The following is a 17,936-nucleotide window of genomic DNA, read 5'->3' as shown; positions in this document are numbered from 1 at the left end:
ATATTAAAATAATTTTATAAAACTTTAGTTATTATTTCTGAATTAGCCAAGCTCAAGTTTTCTGTACTATAGATTAATATTCGGGAAGTAGTGTGAATCGCCGGAAGTAAATGCGTAGAGATTTTGTAAGCAAAACAAATGGCGAGTGAAACTCAACGATACACTTGCAATCACAATGATACTAGCAAATATTGTCAAAACCGTAGGTACATTTTTTGAAACGGATTAATTTCAATTTCCGAAGCCCCGTAAACACATGTAGAGCAAAAACGAAACATTAACTTTAAATAAAAAAAAAACTATTAAAAAAAAGCTTTCCTCTATAAACTCGAAACTCAACAACTTTTGAGCAATTATAAATGAACATCTATGATATCAGTAACAATTAAATTTATCTTTCTTACTATTATATCTAATATATATATATATCTACGTGCAAAAATATTTAAAAAATTCATACTCGTCTATGATATGATCAGTACAATTAACCGAGTAAAGACTTCAACTAAATCTACGAGACCATATCACGATAAACACTACACAAAAATATTAAAAATAATAAATAAGCCCTGGATAAAAAAAAAGAAAAAAGAAAGGATCATATACGCGTGATATTTTTACTGTCACTTACGGGATTTCCGAACTGTGCAAGCGGAACAACCGAAAAATTCGCGCAGCACGAGCTAACAAGATCCACGACGACTACTTCCGGTGGTCCGCGCTGCGCCCTTTAAAGATTCGTGAATGATGATGGCTCACCGTTGCTTCGACCATAGCCAGCCGTGGTTCGTTCATCGGGTTCAGCGAGCACAGGTGTGGAGGAGGACGGCGGTGAGTTTATAGGTGAGTGGTGGTGTGGTAATGCGTGGCTGTAGCGCATCGCGCACACGGACGATCGTGATCGGTACTCGTGATCGTCGTAATTCAAACGGTCTCCGATACCGGGAGTGGTGGCTGCCCACCGGAAGTAGTCATGGTGGGCGCGGTGTTGACGGTGTTGGTGGGGGCCGGAAGTGGCTGAAGGGCCTGCATGTCGCAGAGATGGGAATCGCGCTTCTTTAGGTCCTGGAACAAGTGGCATTTCGGACATGTTTGAATTTTCTCCATCTTTCACGTTCTCTCCTTTCGCATTTATTCTTCACTCTTTCACATCCCACTGATCTCTCTCTCTCTCGCTTTCCACACCCTCTCGATCACCTCATCTATCTCTTTCTTCTCTGGCATCTGCCTCTCTCGCTCTCGCTCTCCATTTTCCCGTTCATACTTGCATTTTCGCTACTTTTACTCGATCTCTCACACAATTGTTCTCTAGCTTTTAATCTTTCGATCCAAATTAAGCAATTATAAAATATGTCGATTCTCTCCCACCTCTCTCTCTCTCTCTCTATTTCTCTCTTTCTTTCTCTCTCTCTCTCTCTATTTTTTTCTCTCCCTCTTTCTTTCTCTCTTTCCCTCGCTCCCTTCACTCCTCATACTCCTCGGGAAAAATAATCAGCGATTCCACAATTAAATTGGTATGTTGATCATATAAATTAACATTGCAATTTTAAAGGTCTTTGATGACACGCGAATTAAAATAGATCTTTACTGCTAAATGAATTAATAATCGACTTCGAATGAATCTTCGCGGCAAGGCGCGCGTTAATCTCCCGAGAACGTGAGGGTCGGGAAAAATATCGGGTGATTTTTGTCCCGAGAAGAGCGAAAAGAGATTGAGAGACGAGATCGTAAAGGGAGAAATAAAAAAAAAAAAAAAAAAAGAATATTACACGTGCATAGAGAGAAAACATGCGACGATACGATGCGACAGACACGAGCGGAAACAATCGAGAGGAAACCAGGTAGCGAAGCAAATAATGATCACACAGTAAGAAGGGTAATAACAATAATTACAAGACAACAGTAATAAGAACAACACATTCCATTAAATGTAGAATACGAAGGTAGAGGACAGAAACAATGTACGGAGACTCAAGACATTTCGCCAACATTAAAATATGCATGTTCGTTTGGTATATATAATAATAACAGTACACATGTCTTGCTTAAATTAATTAAAATGCGCAGCTTAAGCCATTGTAGGAGAATATTGCTTCATTTTTGGGCTCGACAATAACGTATACTTCGTATATCGATTGAATTAATAAATTAACGTAATTAATTAAAAATTTTTTGCAACTTTCGTATTTTGAAAATTAATATTGTGACCATATAAAAAGTACAGATGTACGTATAAGTATTTTATGTTACAACTATAATAGAACCAGATTAAATCAAAGTGAAATTGAAATTGAAAATGAGTTTCTGTAAACTAACCTGTCGTTGTAGTTAACAGTCCAACTCTGTTTTTAATCTGATGTTAAATGTATTGTTTAAAGATTACGTGCGAGATATAAACTTATATATATATAAATATATTTCAAGTATATCTCAAGAAGTAAAACATGCGATAAATTTCTGAAATGCGGTTGTATGTATAACTTGTACATAATTATTAATTACCATGCCTGCGTTTCATTCAAAATATATCATGTATTAAACATCATGTTCGTAAAATAGAATATAAGATCACGGTGATTTTATCTTTGAGCTTGCTTTGTGCAAAAAATAATCATGGCAAAACTGTTGTACTTGTATCGTAACTTTCGGAAATTCAGACGCCCGCGGGATCGGCTTTTGTAAGATAGAATCATGGAGCGAAGGTCGAAATCGCCTTTCACAGCCGCATGCGAAGTGCTTTATACATCTTACAAGCGCAGATCATAATAAATTGAACACTCCCGATAATCGCAGCATAACAGTTACCAAGCAATTGTCATACTTTACGTAGTTTATTAGTTGCGTTTATAGCCCATCCTGGCAGCATGACCCTCTTAATCGTACGCAAAACTTTACCGCAGTAATCGCGCAGTTAATACGTTGCGCTTAACACCGGCGTGACTTTCTACGCTGTATCTCTCGTGATTAATAACGACAGATCGCTTTTATCTCAGATGTTTCATTATCCTATTAGTAATAGGGCAGCGTAGGTAATCGCAAATCGATTTCATAATTGCTAGCACGAATATACCGAGATAACGATCGGTAACAGGAAGATGAAGCGGAATATAATTAATTACCGCGAAACTCGTTGTCTTATTTTATCTATCGGATAAAACTTTCACAAAATTACGTAAAAAAAATATATATCTCACTTATATTTGATTTAAGTATCTAGAAAAATATTTTAAATTTCCATAAAATAAAAAAGAAGCACGAGTTAATTAATCCTACATAATAATAATTAAAAAAATAATAATAAAAATAAAATAAAAATGTTTTCTTGTAATTTTTTAAAATTTGCAACAAAAGAGGCAATGTGTAATATACAATTTGTGTAACAGACCCATGAAATTGAAGCTATGACGTAGCTATACGCGATTGACGCTCCAACTCCGTATTCAATCGTACATTTTTAATGTAATCTATATATTACATCGTTGTCTCTGAAGAACATTTAAATAGAGGTTGAAACGCCCAACATATATATATCTACGTCATAATTTATTTAAACTCATATGCTAATTTCATACATACTTTCTTAGAGACGAGAGCTAAAAATTGATTAAGAAAACTATACGCGACACGTGCCATGTGAAGATCTATGCGATATAAATGTAAAATGGATATTTTTATATACCCCTTGAAGATCGAAACGCTTCTCTCTATTTATATATTCCAGATTTTCGTTATTTAAAATATGTATAACGCGAAAACAAAAGTTACATAAATTTAAACAACATGTTATTTTGCACAGCATTAATTCATCGCTCAAAGAACAGAACATTACGCGTGCTGACCGTAAATATCGTTGTATATTTCAATATCCGATGTAATTTGCATATTAAATAACATTGGAAATGCGCCGCGCCATAACGTGCCGCGCCACGTTGAACGAATTTGAAATAATCAACTGGCTGGGGTATAAAAAATTCGGCGTCGTTCTGCTCGCACGTCTTAGACTCGCGCGAACTGCAATGCAGTAAATTCGAGGCAAGTTTAAGGAGCGTGGGTCGACGTGTCACCGCACGTGCGCGACCATTAATCCCTTGCAATCGCGCGACGGAAAAGCGTCCGCTCCAATAATGTCTTTACTTTCAAAGTCCCGATAACTTCATCATCGCGAGGCTACACGTTACACCGCAGTGCAGTTACATGCACGCACGCGTGTATAAGTCACTAAATCGCAACGTATGTCCCGAGGTCGCGCGAATACGTGTATCGAGCTGACGCTTATGTAACGGCATGTTCGAAAATAGGCCAAATATTCGTTTAACTGTAAATCTGAAGCAACGATTCCATAAGAGCGCTTAATTGTGAAATAATTATTAATATTAACAAACTGCTCGAGCAAAGCGTTTCTAAACGTGTATGAAAAATCTAATCGCGAGATTTTTCTTTTTCTTTTTTTTCCACTTTTAAGGACTCAATCTCTTGGTCAAAGGATATAAATTCTTAAATTATTAAATATATTTACTCGTTGCTACTCCGCTTAAAACTTCATATGGCAATTGTGAAAATAATTTCTCGATTCTGGACGACTGGACGACGCGAAAGCGTAGCGACGGCCGAGTCCCTATATGGGACAAAAGCGTAAAATTAAACACGAAATAAATCGGTATTTCCATTTGAAAAGAAAACAAGATTATCGAAAGTTAAATAAATATGAAAATTTATTACAAAGCTATTTGCGTTTCTCATTTATCTCGTGGCACATAAACGTCCACAGATATTCGAGGCACATTCTTCTAATAATACTCGGCGAACTTATTAAAGCGGCAAAACGCAGAAGTACAATTTGCATAAAAGTGCTTCCATTATGAATCTTTAGGTACGACGCAATACCAACCGAAATTAATTCTGAATAAAACCGTGATAAAACATAACCGTTTTGTACATAGAAAAAGATAAAAAATAAATAAAAAGCAAAATTAAAAAAATATATATAAAAATGGAGAAAAGCACCGACACGCGACAATACTTGCACTTTATACGCGAGAGCAGAGAGTCGTGAAGAATTCAGAAACAATGTGGCTCGAATTTCGATGCGAGATTACGCAGCTATAAATATAAGCCAGGCATGAGCAAGGTTCTTTTTACAAAGAACTTCGGCATATTAGCTCTATTGTTCACCACAGCTTTACGCGTGTGCTTAATTCATGATTAATGTGTCAAGAGAAGAAAAGTTTTGTATTAAAATCCCAATTTCTTAAACAGACTTTCATTAATTTCGTATGTTCATAAAGAATATAGGTGAGTTATTCGTATGGCAACATTATACTGTGGACATTCTGCATAATTGAGATCTAGCTAGATCGCGATATAAGCATAATCTGTGGTAATACCAATACAATATAATCCGCCGGAAACAAATACATTGCATGTAAATGCAAATGTAGAAAGTGCGATCGATAAGCGGTAGTGCAAGCAAACTAAATGGAATGCTCGCGTTATTTCCAGGTGCACTCCTTAATAGTTGCACCCAATGCTCTTTATGTAGCAGGCGCAAAAGTAAACGCTGTATTATTAATTAGAAGTGTGCAAGGGGATTAAAAGAGCTTGTGTTAAAATATTCATAGATCGATAAATTTTTCAAAATTCGAAGTAAAATTCTTTGCTCTCACCCCCTTTTTTTTCTTTTTTTCGTTACTAGTCACTTTTTATATATAATAATTGTAATAAAATTATTATTAATTTTTTTTACTTAATCTCGTCTAATTGAATAATGCTTAAATTAATTTTTTTTTAATTTTTATAATAAAGTTGAAAGACGTAACTCAAGGTTTAACTGGCTTTGTTGATTTATTAGAGAATGAAAATTATAAACGGCAAATTAATAATCTAATCAAGCTGATTCACAGGATAAACGTTAGACGTTTAAGCAAAACTTTACGTCACGTCTTTAAATGCATTCGATTTAGACGACAGCCGTAAAAGCTGTTTTTACGGTTAAATTTATTCTCTGTATTGACGCGTCGGCAAGTTTATGCGAAATTTAGTAGACATTTACGAGAATTCGGTTAACGTACCATGCCTACGAACGAGCGATAATAAATCCGACTGAAATAAATGCGTAACATTTAACTTCGATAGTAATTTTTGTAATTTAATCTAATTACTTTGCATGAAGCATTCTTGCCGCAGCTAATGAAATAAGTTATATAATATAGAAAATCTGTTTTTATCCCATAACATTTGCCATTACATTGCATATTTTTTTAATTACTTACAAAAAACAAATAAAATGGATTTATTTGTTTTTAATCTCACAGTGAAAAATAACAAGTAAGCCACAGTACTCCGATCGAAATTTCAAATGCTTCAATAATGGTTCGCTCGTTTTATAACATGCTTTTAAATAAATATTTCTGCAATGGCAAAATAAATATGCAATTTTTTTTTTATTATTGACTAATTTCGCATAATCGTTAATTACTTCAAATAAAATTAATAGTAACGTAAAAAAAATAAACATATTTATTTAAGTATATTTTTGTTAGGTAATATTCGAAATACAATTTTAATGCGACAAATTGTGTCCGTAATTATCAAACTTATAATAATCAAAAAGAATAAATTTTAACATTATCGTTAATTAAATAAAGTTAAATAGTAAGGCTCTTTTTATTTTACATTTCTAAATATAGATTCTTGGATAATTCCATGTTTACGTTGACATAATATTAAAGTACGGACTTTATAAAGTATGCACAGTAAATTTGTCGCATTGGATTGTATTTATTCGCAAAATGTAAATTTATTCTTAAAATACCAAACAGACAAAATACGGATACAACAAACCGCAAATGCAAATGGTGTAACAGCAATTCTCTGTCGTTTGCAAAACATAAAAAAAAATATTTTTGTGTCGCACGTGTGTAGTAGAAACGTAAAGAGGAAAAAAATACGAGCGTTCAACAAAACCGAAGGTATTTTTCAGACCGTAAAATCTGAAAAGAGACGGGGACTTCTATTTCAATCGACGACGTCTTTAAATCGCCTCCGAAAAAAGTCATGAAACTAAAGAAAGGGAACGAAAAGAGAAGCGAGAGGAACTAACGGCCTATTTCGCAGCTGTTGTGTTTTTCTTTACGGCCCTTTAAACCTTAACTTCTCGGCACCTTTAAATTTTTTCCAAGCTGTTTCCGTTTAGGCTAAAATAAAAAAAGAGAAAATAAATACTAAGATCTCATGAGAAAAGTTTAATTTTAAATAAAATTGTAATATTTAATTCAAAACAAAGATTTAAATAAGTAAAATCGATTTTAATTTATCATACATCCAAGCGTTTATAAAAGCGTTTATTAACGATAGTGGAATGACTTACGAGAAGTGCACTACTTCGAAATCACAAAATGATTAAGGTTGCCCCAGTTTCAGAAAATTGATGTATGCTAACAAAAAGTTCCACGTTCAAGAAGTTAGATTTTTAAAAATATAAGAAAATGTTTGAAAAATAGCTTGAAAAAATTTAACACGATTTTTATAAGTGTATATTTTTTTCATTAAAAAACGAAAGAAAAGTGTGAAAATCTATTTTAACTAGACAAATTTCATAAAACGAACTAAAAAACCGACGGTTAAAAGCAGAAAATATTCCAAAGATGATCTCGAAAAGAACAGCAATTTTTCTTTTACGACCCTTCTCACTCAAGCAACTCCTGTATTGTGCCTGTGGTGTAAACAAAAGAAAAACCGCAACAAGAATGTTGCAGGTCGTAGGACACGAGACCGCAGAGATTACAGGATGATGAGGCGTTACAAAGTAAAAAAAAAAAAAAGTGCAAAGTTGACGCATTATAGCGCTGATGCTGAGCGTCAATTTTTGTATTCACCAGCAAAATCAGATTAGCGAAATTTGATACGCTTTACGAGAACAGTGAAGCGTCCTAATTCCGATACTAAAATATCCATTCCATCAGAAACTAACAATGCGATCGTTCCTCAATATTTGTTTAAATTAATAACAGCAACGAATGCAGTTTTCACGTATATAAAGTAAAAATCTCGATTTGTTAGAATATTTAACGAGAGAAGTGTGTCATCACTTTTCCTCAATGTTTGAATATGTCGATTTATGATAGCAAAAATATAAGTATTTAGTTAGATTTTTCCCGTTGTTAAATTACATAATTATATACAATATAATATTTAAATGTATTAGTTTATATATTACTGATTATCTTCAAATATTTTCTTGCCAATTAACAGACTTTTTTATTAATTTAATAAGAAAACCTTGATAAATAAAATGCAGACACGTGTGTATTTATTTTATTAAAATAAAAACACATAACCGGTTGTAAAAATTGTAAAAAGATAAAAAATACATCTCAGAGTATCTGTTCTTCACCGAAAAAAAGAGAAAAGTAATATATAAATTTTTCGCAATATGTAAAAAAAAAAATTAATTAAGCAAGCACTATTTCAAATCGCGCAAAAGTGATTAAAGTAAATTCGTACTTTAAAAAATATGTAAAAATATTAATATTAATATGTATGTGTAAATACCGCAAAAATGATGAAAAGTTGCTCAGAAATATGAAGTAAAATGTTCGAAACGAAAATTAATTAGCTTTAGGGAAAAAAAAAATCATTGATTTAAAAAACGTCGGTGCATTTCTAAAACCCGCCCGTCCCTCTGAAAGCAAACAGCCATACATCCATAACCACAAGAAGCAAATTACACAGTAAGTAATATATATGCACAGCCCCATCGATGAGTTTCCGAGGGATGCAAGAACCCTTAAATAAGCGCAGCGAGCAGAGAGGTTTTTTTTTTTTTTCGAGGGTGAAAGCGGACACCGAGGAAGCTAATCCAGAGACTGATCACTCTTAAAAGCATTATCGAGCACCGCAAGGAATGGGGTTTGCTGTGGGGATTCCGATACGTTCTTCACGTCACGGCAGAGCACGGGAAAGCGCGCGATCCAGACACTTGATATACCACACATAAACTCTACCACATATAATATGTATGATATCTCATCAGCCTTATCATCAGCGTTATCATCATCATAATCATCATTTTTTTTTTAAATTCTGCCAACGTGATTTCTTTACCTTTTTTCGCACCTGTATACGGTCGCCGTATATGAGCACCACTCTGTCCTTGCTCTCGTTCGAAGTAAGTTGATAGGACAGGCTCTACATGGTTTTCAATCGATGGATTCAGACATTAATGTCATTATCGATCATCGTTATTCGTCGCCACAAATTCGTGTAATTTGATTTTTTTTTTTTATTATTTTTTTTGTTGTTTTTTTTAATGATTGTCGAAGTTTTCGTCGACATCGTTGTCGTCGTTGTCATCGATGGCGGTTTCGTCCACCGTGGACGATGATGAAGAAAGAAGGATGATGAGGCAGCGCCGATCGTTGATAGGTCCAAACAGCAGCGTCATGATCGTCATCGTGTTGTCGTCGTCGTCGTCATCGTTGTCGACGTTGTAGGGGGTCGGTGATGGCACGGAAATGATGAAATAGAAGAATTTGATTGATTGACTTTGTGGATTTCGCGCGACTGTGTGTGTCTTTGCTTGTGTTATTTGTGGTTTTTTTTTTTTTTTTTTTCGATAATTTTCTTAGATCGCGAACGATCGGCGAGTCGAGAGAGATACAGATATACGTATTATTTTTGCTCTATATATTTATATAATATATATATATGTATATATGTAATCTCTCTTATACTGTTTATCTCCTTCGTATTAAATTCCTCGCCCGATCACACATACAATATTACTCCGCCTCTTTCTTTCTTTCTCGTTCTCTCTCCCATCTCTCTGTCGGAGAGAAAATTGTATTTATATGCATATATAAATCTTTTACCTTCACTTTGGTTACTCTAAACTGCATCTGCTTTACGTCGATAGACGAGCGTGTTTCAGCTCTCGTTCGCAAAGCTCCGGGTTTCTAGCACGTTACACATATGACGCATGCATTCTCTATAATGTACTTCTCAATTATTGAATTGCTCATGCGTCGTGTGACACGGCGGTGTCGTGTTTTCACTTATTACTTTAGTATTCGCTACTTTTTATATTTTTTTTATATATTTTTATTTATTTTTTTTTCTCTGTTCGGTCCGGTTCGGTTTTTAATGTCGTTTACAGTGCGCGAGGGGACTTTTCAAAACGAGGCCTCGACGAGGTAAGTGCCATCCATGGCGACCCCCGTCTGCCCACCCTGGGCACCGGACACTTGGGCCCTTGTAGCCGGGATGTACTGACTGTACGCCTGCTGAAATCCACAACCACAAGCACACACTACATTGTTGCACGCTAGGTACGCCTACGCTAATGCTTTCTACGGACTCCTCCGAAACTTCCATCTACTCTCGCGATCGATGTATGTGTGTGTGTGGATGGACGTGGAAATGAAGCTTTAATAGAGATCTACCGTGCCATGTTCTACTATGCTTTTCAATTGTTGCTCGTTAGCCTTTCATACGAATAACTGTTATTTAAACAGAAAACAATCAGAGACTTTTAATGCACACGTTAAATTAATTCATGATATCAACGTCACGCGTGATGTCTTCCAACTTATTCTAATTCTATTCAATTCCCACTTCCTAGCTGGTGAAATGCATTTCGATATAAATTCCTTAATTAGTCGAAAATATTAAATTGCAAGTATATCATTGAAAGCTTATTTATTATTCAAGATAAAAAACCCTCTCGTGCTCGTAATACAATTTCATATTAAAATTAAAATAAATGATGATTTCTTCGAAATAACTTTTTTTCCCATATTCATTGCAATTTCTTAACAATTTCTATTCTTATTGCATTACTTTGTATAAATGTTAATGTTAGGCGCATTTTATAGTACTGGACTGATACTTATTTTAATAAGTGATGAAAAATGTAATTTCTTTTTTATACTCCCTTCTCATGTACGCCAGCCGTACTTAAATATTTCACGACCTTCGGTTTTCCTTACTCAACCTTTCGACGAGCGTAATAAAATCCGATTTCAGCAATTTTCGTAGGAATATATATCGCACCGCCGACCGTAAAAACCGATGAGCTTTATGGCGTTTTGACTGATCCAATAACTCCGAGAAAGCCGGGAAATTGACGAAGTGACGCGCATATCGTGCGCATCACCGGCGAAAACGAATTAACTCACAAACGTCGATGCGTCACACTCCCCCCTCGAACGAATCAAACAATCCGAACGCGAGCCGGAGCGTATGCGCGAAGATGCGATAGCGACGATTTCGCATCCGAGCGAATCGCGGGTTTTCCGCGCGCGATCGGCGAAGCGGAAAACTAATGAGCCCTTGCGGACAATGGGATTTTCGGCGCAATTATTTTCTGTCAAATTGCCGTCGTAATAACGGCACGAGTGTTCCAGCATGAGAGAACAAGACCCATACATTTGCGTGTTTCCACGATATTCAGGGAATTTGGACTTCATTCCAAATATTCCGGATCGCACTTAGAAAAATTGTTAGAAACGATTAATTAATAATAATAACAACACGTATATTAAATGCACACATCGATATAAAGTGCTCTGAAAATTTAAAAAGTGCATGTCTCGAACGATACACCTCGCTATCAACGGCTAAAGTAGAAAATAGTCAATAATCAACGAAATCAACGGTAAAAGGAACGAAAGTCGGGAATAAAAAAGAGATGGTCTGTACATTAACAGTTCTTACCTTACAACAGGGAGAAACTTTTTACATGACACTTCATAAACGTATCGGCATGTTCGTAATACAAAAGACACAAATGATATTTTAAATGTATACCTATACTTATAATTTCATCAGTTTTTTACCGAACGCGCGACTAACCGCGTTTGGAGGAAACAAACACGATTGCGCGTTTGCAATTATTTTGGAACAGCGTCACATTTTGGGAGGGAGTTCTCAGTGTTAGAAAATTATTAAATTTCTTTCAAACGTAACAACTGGTAGCATTAACGTTACACACATAAAGAAATAAATTTACATTACGGAAAATACGTTAGAAAGTAAGCCACTGCGTTTGTAAGTAATCGAAGATACAGTTTCGGTGGATATTTATTCTAACGTCACTAGCGTCAATGTGAAAAAGTCTTGATTCATTTTTTTTTTCTTTTTCTTTTTTTTTTTTTTTTAGTAAATTTCAACACGTTGCGATAAGACGATCGAGCCCGTTGATAAGTTTCCGTCACGCGAGTTTTCCGTAACGATCGAGATCGTAACACGACGCTCCCGTAGCGTTTACAGCCAATCATCGTACCTGTTGGACGCCAATTAATCAATGCGAATTGACGGCGAAATCGTAACTCGAATAGACGCGACGAAGAATCTTTGCAAGTTATTAACGAAGAGAGAAGGGCTCGATTTCCACATCGATTAATCATCCAGCCGGCTGTAATCGACGCGGCTCGACGGAATAACGAATAATACGTAATTAATCTTGCTCACTGTGACGGGATAAGATTTCGGGCCAGAAAGAGCGGTTGATATAGAGCAAAGTATATACATGAGCACAAGTCTTAGTTATATATACAAAGCGATTATTCAGAACGTCGCAAAATCCGTGTGAGCCGAGCTAGAAAATAGTCGATTTTTACAAAGAAATAAATCGCGAGACTGTAGGGATGATAAAGTAGCCGTCTAAGTCATAAATTACAGTGTAACATATCGCGGAGAAAAATCCATACGTATAAAAATTGTATAATGTATAAATAATTAAATTAAAAAAAATATTTAAAAAATAAAAAAAAACATAATAGAAAAGTAAAAGTCTAAAAATAAAATTAATACGCTGCGACGATCTGTATAATCGGCGTATTGTATCTGGTATACATGTCTAATAAACTTGTGGTTAGAAATACTTTAAATAGAAATGGAGCAAAATCTAACGCGCACACAAACACGAATTTTAACGTTTATGCGAAGTAATAACAAATCTGCGATTAAACATGCAATTACACGGCCAGAGAGATTTGGTACAATATGTACAGGCTACCGACTGCTCGCACGACAACGTGAGTAAATTCGGTTCGTAATCATACATTACGCGCTTACATGTGTTGCATATAAATTAAGTGACATGTAATTGGTACGTTGAGGAAGAAATTCGGCACGCTCGAGCGAGTATTTTCAACCAAACAGACTGAACATTTAACGTTGCCTGTCATGTGAACAGTAATTTTGACGCAGTCGGAATAATAGGATAGCACTTTAATTAATCTCATGACAGATGCCAATCAGAACAATAAAAATCATTAAAACGAGCCATACATATAACTTATTACCACGTTCCATGTGTTTCCATATGTAACGCCGATGGGGCATTCTAAACTGCTGGAAAATTACTCTGCACGGAATGTGCCAATAACAAGGAAATAAATTGTAATAAATAAATTAAATTTAAATTTCATCAATGTAACTTATAAAATTATTAATTAATCTCAATTTTCTTTACTTTAAATTTCTTTAATTTCTAGTTACAAATATATTTCATTTAAAAAGCTTCAATATTAATTCTTTTCGATTTTGGTGTCAATTGGCAGAATACTTGTTTCATTTTTTTTTTTTTTTTTTTTTTTTTAATATCAATATGTTCAAGCTATGTTATTACATTACGTACGTACGTACGTACGTACATATATTAATTTAATAAAGACAGAAACGCTATGTTTAAATACAAAACTCGATGCAATCTGTTAATTAGTAAATCACGAAGGCGCGGGGTTAAATTAAAAATACTCGATCGAGTGTGATATAGGCTCTTTCGTTACAATTAATAGTAATAGAGTCTGCCAGGGACGAAGATAAAAAAGGTGGTGCTCGTTACTGGGTCGACGACGAGTAGTGGATTGACGGAGCTTTTTAGAACGTACACTTAAGATTCAATTTTGTCTTGCCTGGCTGATCTGAAGTGGGTGCTCCACTACAGGCTCCCGCTGTTCCTTCGGCTATGCATTATTCATAAAAGCAACTCGTGTTACATTATAGCGTGCATAATGCGCCGGTTAATCCGACGCGACGTCATCGCCAACGTCCGCGCGAGTCCTGATGACTTTTTGAGCGAAACGGAAGTGTAAAATTATAAATATTAATGCGCGGACCTCGTGATACGATCTATTAACTTCCGAATGTCTTTATAAAAAGCGATAGTCGCCCGCGGTGATCATGATTAATTGCGTGGATTAAGGGGGAGGTCGAAAATCCGTTACGCACGATGACGACACCATTACCGATATTACAACGTCACGATAAAATTGACGTTGAAGACCGGCAAATCTGCCGTGTCAACTTTTTGCCGACTTTTTCCCTCAAAGTTCTTCACTTTTCGGTCCGGAGAAATGGCGATGTATTTGTTCGCGACGAACTTTCGTGAGAGGAATTTAATTGAATTCCCATGTCCACGAACACAAGAAATTTTCATGAAGACCTGAGTTCGCCTCGGGTGAAATCCCCCTTATTCGAACTATATAAAAGTTTTGCATTCAAATCTTAAGAAGTTTAGCCTTTTATTATAAACGACTTTGTTTTCTATAGAGAGTCTGAATTATATCTACATACATATCTATCTAGATCTATATATAAAAAAAAGAAAGATTAATCACACACAGTTTTCTACGTCTTTAAATCCTAAAGTTGCACAATTATAATTTAAAAAATAATTTAAAAAGAAACAAAAAAAAAAAATTATATTTCAAGCATCTCTTTTGAATTAAAATCGCGAGCGAGCACATCAATATTTTATATAATTCGATAATTTACAAATTTACACGTAATTTTTTATATGCTTATACACAGCGTTTCATAGCAATTTGCGTTTTAAAGTACTTGTGTAAAGACACGACTGCTGTCTTTCGAATCTTACACTCCTTCATTATGCATAATCATATGAATGGCCGGGTTTAAATTCATCATAGCGCTTCGAGCATTTTAAACAACAACATTCATAATAGATGTAGAATACGTAACTCGAACTTTTTACATCACGTCTTCCCTTAAGTACTAGATGCATAATAAGACGGCTTATGTTTAAAGCCATCGCGCATTGTACCTTGTACGGATGACGTGTACTTAACTTTAGTATGTGCTATGAATTTTTCCAACGTCCGTGCATTACAACCGTTAGCAGTGCCGTTGCCAATTCGAACAAATAAGCAACACTGTTTTTAAAAGAAGATAATTGAAAGCTATAGTAATAGCCACGGGATCGCGAGATACGTCTCGAAAATTTCAGGAAAGAACGATAAAAGCGTAAAAATAGGACAGTTAAAAGACGATAGGAAAAGGAAGAAAGTCTTTTAAAAGACGGCGTTAAAAATTTTGTTGTTGCGAGTTATCAAAATCAATTAAAGCTCGTCATGGATTTTAGGCAATAATATTTTTCATACTTTCCAACGATCGGCTGTGATAATAATTAAGTATAGATTAAAGAGTCACAGCCAAATTGAAGTAACGCGGAATACATTTTGTTGCTAACGATTTGTTACTGCCCGTAATCACGTAAAGCTCAATGTAAATGGCACAGGTTGGAATTACGGAATCGATATTTTACGTCGCGCAGCGGAATATTGCTCATAGCGGACGGCCAAGACATAATGCGGCTGCTTATTGTTACCGTTAATAGACTCGGATGTGGTTAATTATCAACCTGATTGCTGTCTACCTTGATTAATCGACAGTTTCTAAGTAAACGAGAATAGCAAAAGTTTATGCCTGGAAACGCGTAGGGAGTACCCAATATTGTTTTATCATTGACACAAATTGATATCATTTTACAATGCAAAGTTGACATATTTATATAAATTTTTGAGAATGCACATTGTATTAATTATTTAAAAAGCGATAATTTTTTTTAAATATATTCTATTAAATCTGACCCGTAATGAACAATAACGTCACGTAAAATAATAAATTTTAATTTTTAACTTGATAAACTGCAAGTTAGAATATTTAATAAAAGAGTTTTATTTGTAATAAGCGCAATAAATTAGTTTTAAGAATTAACATTAATTAGAATATAAAAAGGAGCTGGAAAAAATGGAGAGACAGGTATCAAAGAAAGGCTCAAGTAAAACGAAGCTTAATGAGTTCGCGAATTAGTAAGGTCGTTTTCTTTGTGTATTCCTTATAATGCCTTTTCCCTCGGCTCGCTTCTTTTTTTCCACCCTCAAATGTGTACAGAAGATTAACAAGAGTTTTCGTAAGCAAGGGGTGGTTGATTGAAGCGCTTCACCCTAATTGAAACGCGGACACTTCGAACGGAAGAAAACGGATACCATTCGGCCGATTCTAACGGATGAATTATTCACGTGCCGCGCGCTTGCATGACCGGAAACTACCCCCAGAATCTCCCGGACTTTTCACGAGTGATTAAATTGACGGTGCTCGACGGAGCGGCGAACATCCTGCTATTTAATTAATATCTACCACTGGAAGAAGCGAAGGAAATCTTTGACCAGTAAATCTAATTTCGGTCTTTCCCGCTGATTTAATTTACTGCAGGCGTTCTTCGACGTAGCTCCCACGACTGTATAACAATTAAGACACACAAATCCTAAAAAAATTTCTCACAAACTTTTTATCTTTTCAAATTAAACGAAACAAAATTGGAAAAGTAAGCTCCCTATATCTCTCACACGAGTATGTATACTCGCGCGTGTACAATCGCGAAATATTCAATAAAAAACAAACGGAAGGGAAAAAGAAATGTAAAAGATTAATGTCGCACGTTCGCGTTCTGAAGCAGAACGCAACAATAATTAATTGAACTGTTCTCCGTTTGTCAACGCTATCACTTGCGGGGCAATTTCCTTGACATCAAAACCAGTCGCCGCGATATTGAATTGTTTTATCGCTGACATTACCGCGATTAAAATTAATTTGTCGATCAGACTAGTGTACACGTGCATTTCTGACACGACGTGCATTCGCAATGTATCCCCACTGTATAGGTGGTCACGTGCGGGTTGTACCAACCGATCGATCATCGTTTTGCAACGTGGGTATGCCACTTGCCATTCAACGTGTACAAACTGCATGCCGCGTACAGATATGCAAGCCGCACGCGACTTGTATGCAACCTGCGATTGCGGACTGTATAAATAATCGCGGTCGTATTAATCTTGCCGAGGTATCGAGAGCGGACTAATCCGTTGAACGTTCAAAATGTGTTGCTCGCCAACGTTTGAATTGCTCGATTCGGCTTCTGCCGTTTCGTACCAGTGAAAATTGAGATCGTCGAGAATAACGTATGCAAGCGCGTGGCATATTGTTAATCAAAAAAAAAAAAAAAAATTAAAAATAGTAAAAAAAAAAATATATATATGTATATAACTGCGCGTGTATATCATGTAACGTCGATGTTTTTATTATCAATTAATTAAGAGTCGTTTCTTCAAACATTGCGTGGCTCTTGCATACTTTGTCACTCTTGCATATAAATTCAATTTCTAATTATATACGTCGCGCACATCGCGTGACGCATTCGAGGCTATAAATATATTTCTATAATAAAGGCATGACCGCAGGAGAATGATACCTTTGTGCAAAATACACGCATTAGCCTGCATCTCATTTCCTAAGTCGATGCTACAATCTCCCAGCTAAAAATTAATCCCTCCCTGCTTAACCTTGACAAGACAGTCTTGAAGAGAGGACGACAAATAAACCGCCGCATGGCAGAAGGAGTGTAAACTTCGAAAAACGTGTAATTAAAAATTAATTTCTCACGTTGATCGTATTAAATTTCAATTTTAACGGATATTAAATACAAAACTTTTATTACATACGTATTTTTAATTTTTAATTCACGTACTAATTTATTACTTTGCTCGTTAATTTCGAGTCGTAAAACAATGCAGATTTATTCGATCAAAACATCGATCATTCAAAAGAAACTATATTCTTATAATTATGAAACT

The 17,936-nt window shown here is 35.4% G+C and overlaps 1 protein-coding gene across 7 annotated transcripts in view; it reads right to left on the bottom strand.

The window, feature by feature from the left end:
* The window catches only part of Shal (potassium voltage-gated channel protein Shal), a 93,123-nt gene that overhangs the window by 16,023 nt on the left and 59,164 nt on the right, over nt 1–17,936 (bottom strand). For 2 of the 7 annotated variants that reach the window (XM_070658466.1, XM_070658463.1), the window contains one exon: nt 760–1,065. The exons of 1 other annotated variant lie outside the window; for it this stretch is intronic. In XM_070658466.1, coding sequence (XP_070514567.1) covers nt 925–1,065 — 141 coding nt within the window. In that variant the 3' untranslated portion in view covers nt 760–924. Of the gene's footprint in view, nt 1–631; nt 1,066–9,102; nt 9,187–10,082; nt 10,281–13,916; nt 13,968–17,936 lie in introns of those variants that run through there. 4 more of the 7 variants (XR_011545918.1, XR_011545919.1, XM_070658462.1 and 1 more) reach the window with 4 other exon arrangements.

Source organism: Cardiocondyla obscurior, linkage group LG06 (assembly GCF_019399895.1).
Source record: "Cardiocondyla obscurior isolate alpha-2009 linkage group LG06, Cobs3.1, whole genome shotgun sequence".
NCBI classification, from domain to species: domain Eukaryota; kingdom Metazoa; phylum Arthropoda; class Insecta; order Hymenoptera; family Formicidae; genus Cardiocondyla; species Cardiocondyla obscurior.
Note: the sequence above shows the minus strand (reverse complement) of the source record. Positions and strands in the feature narration are given on the sequence as shown.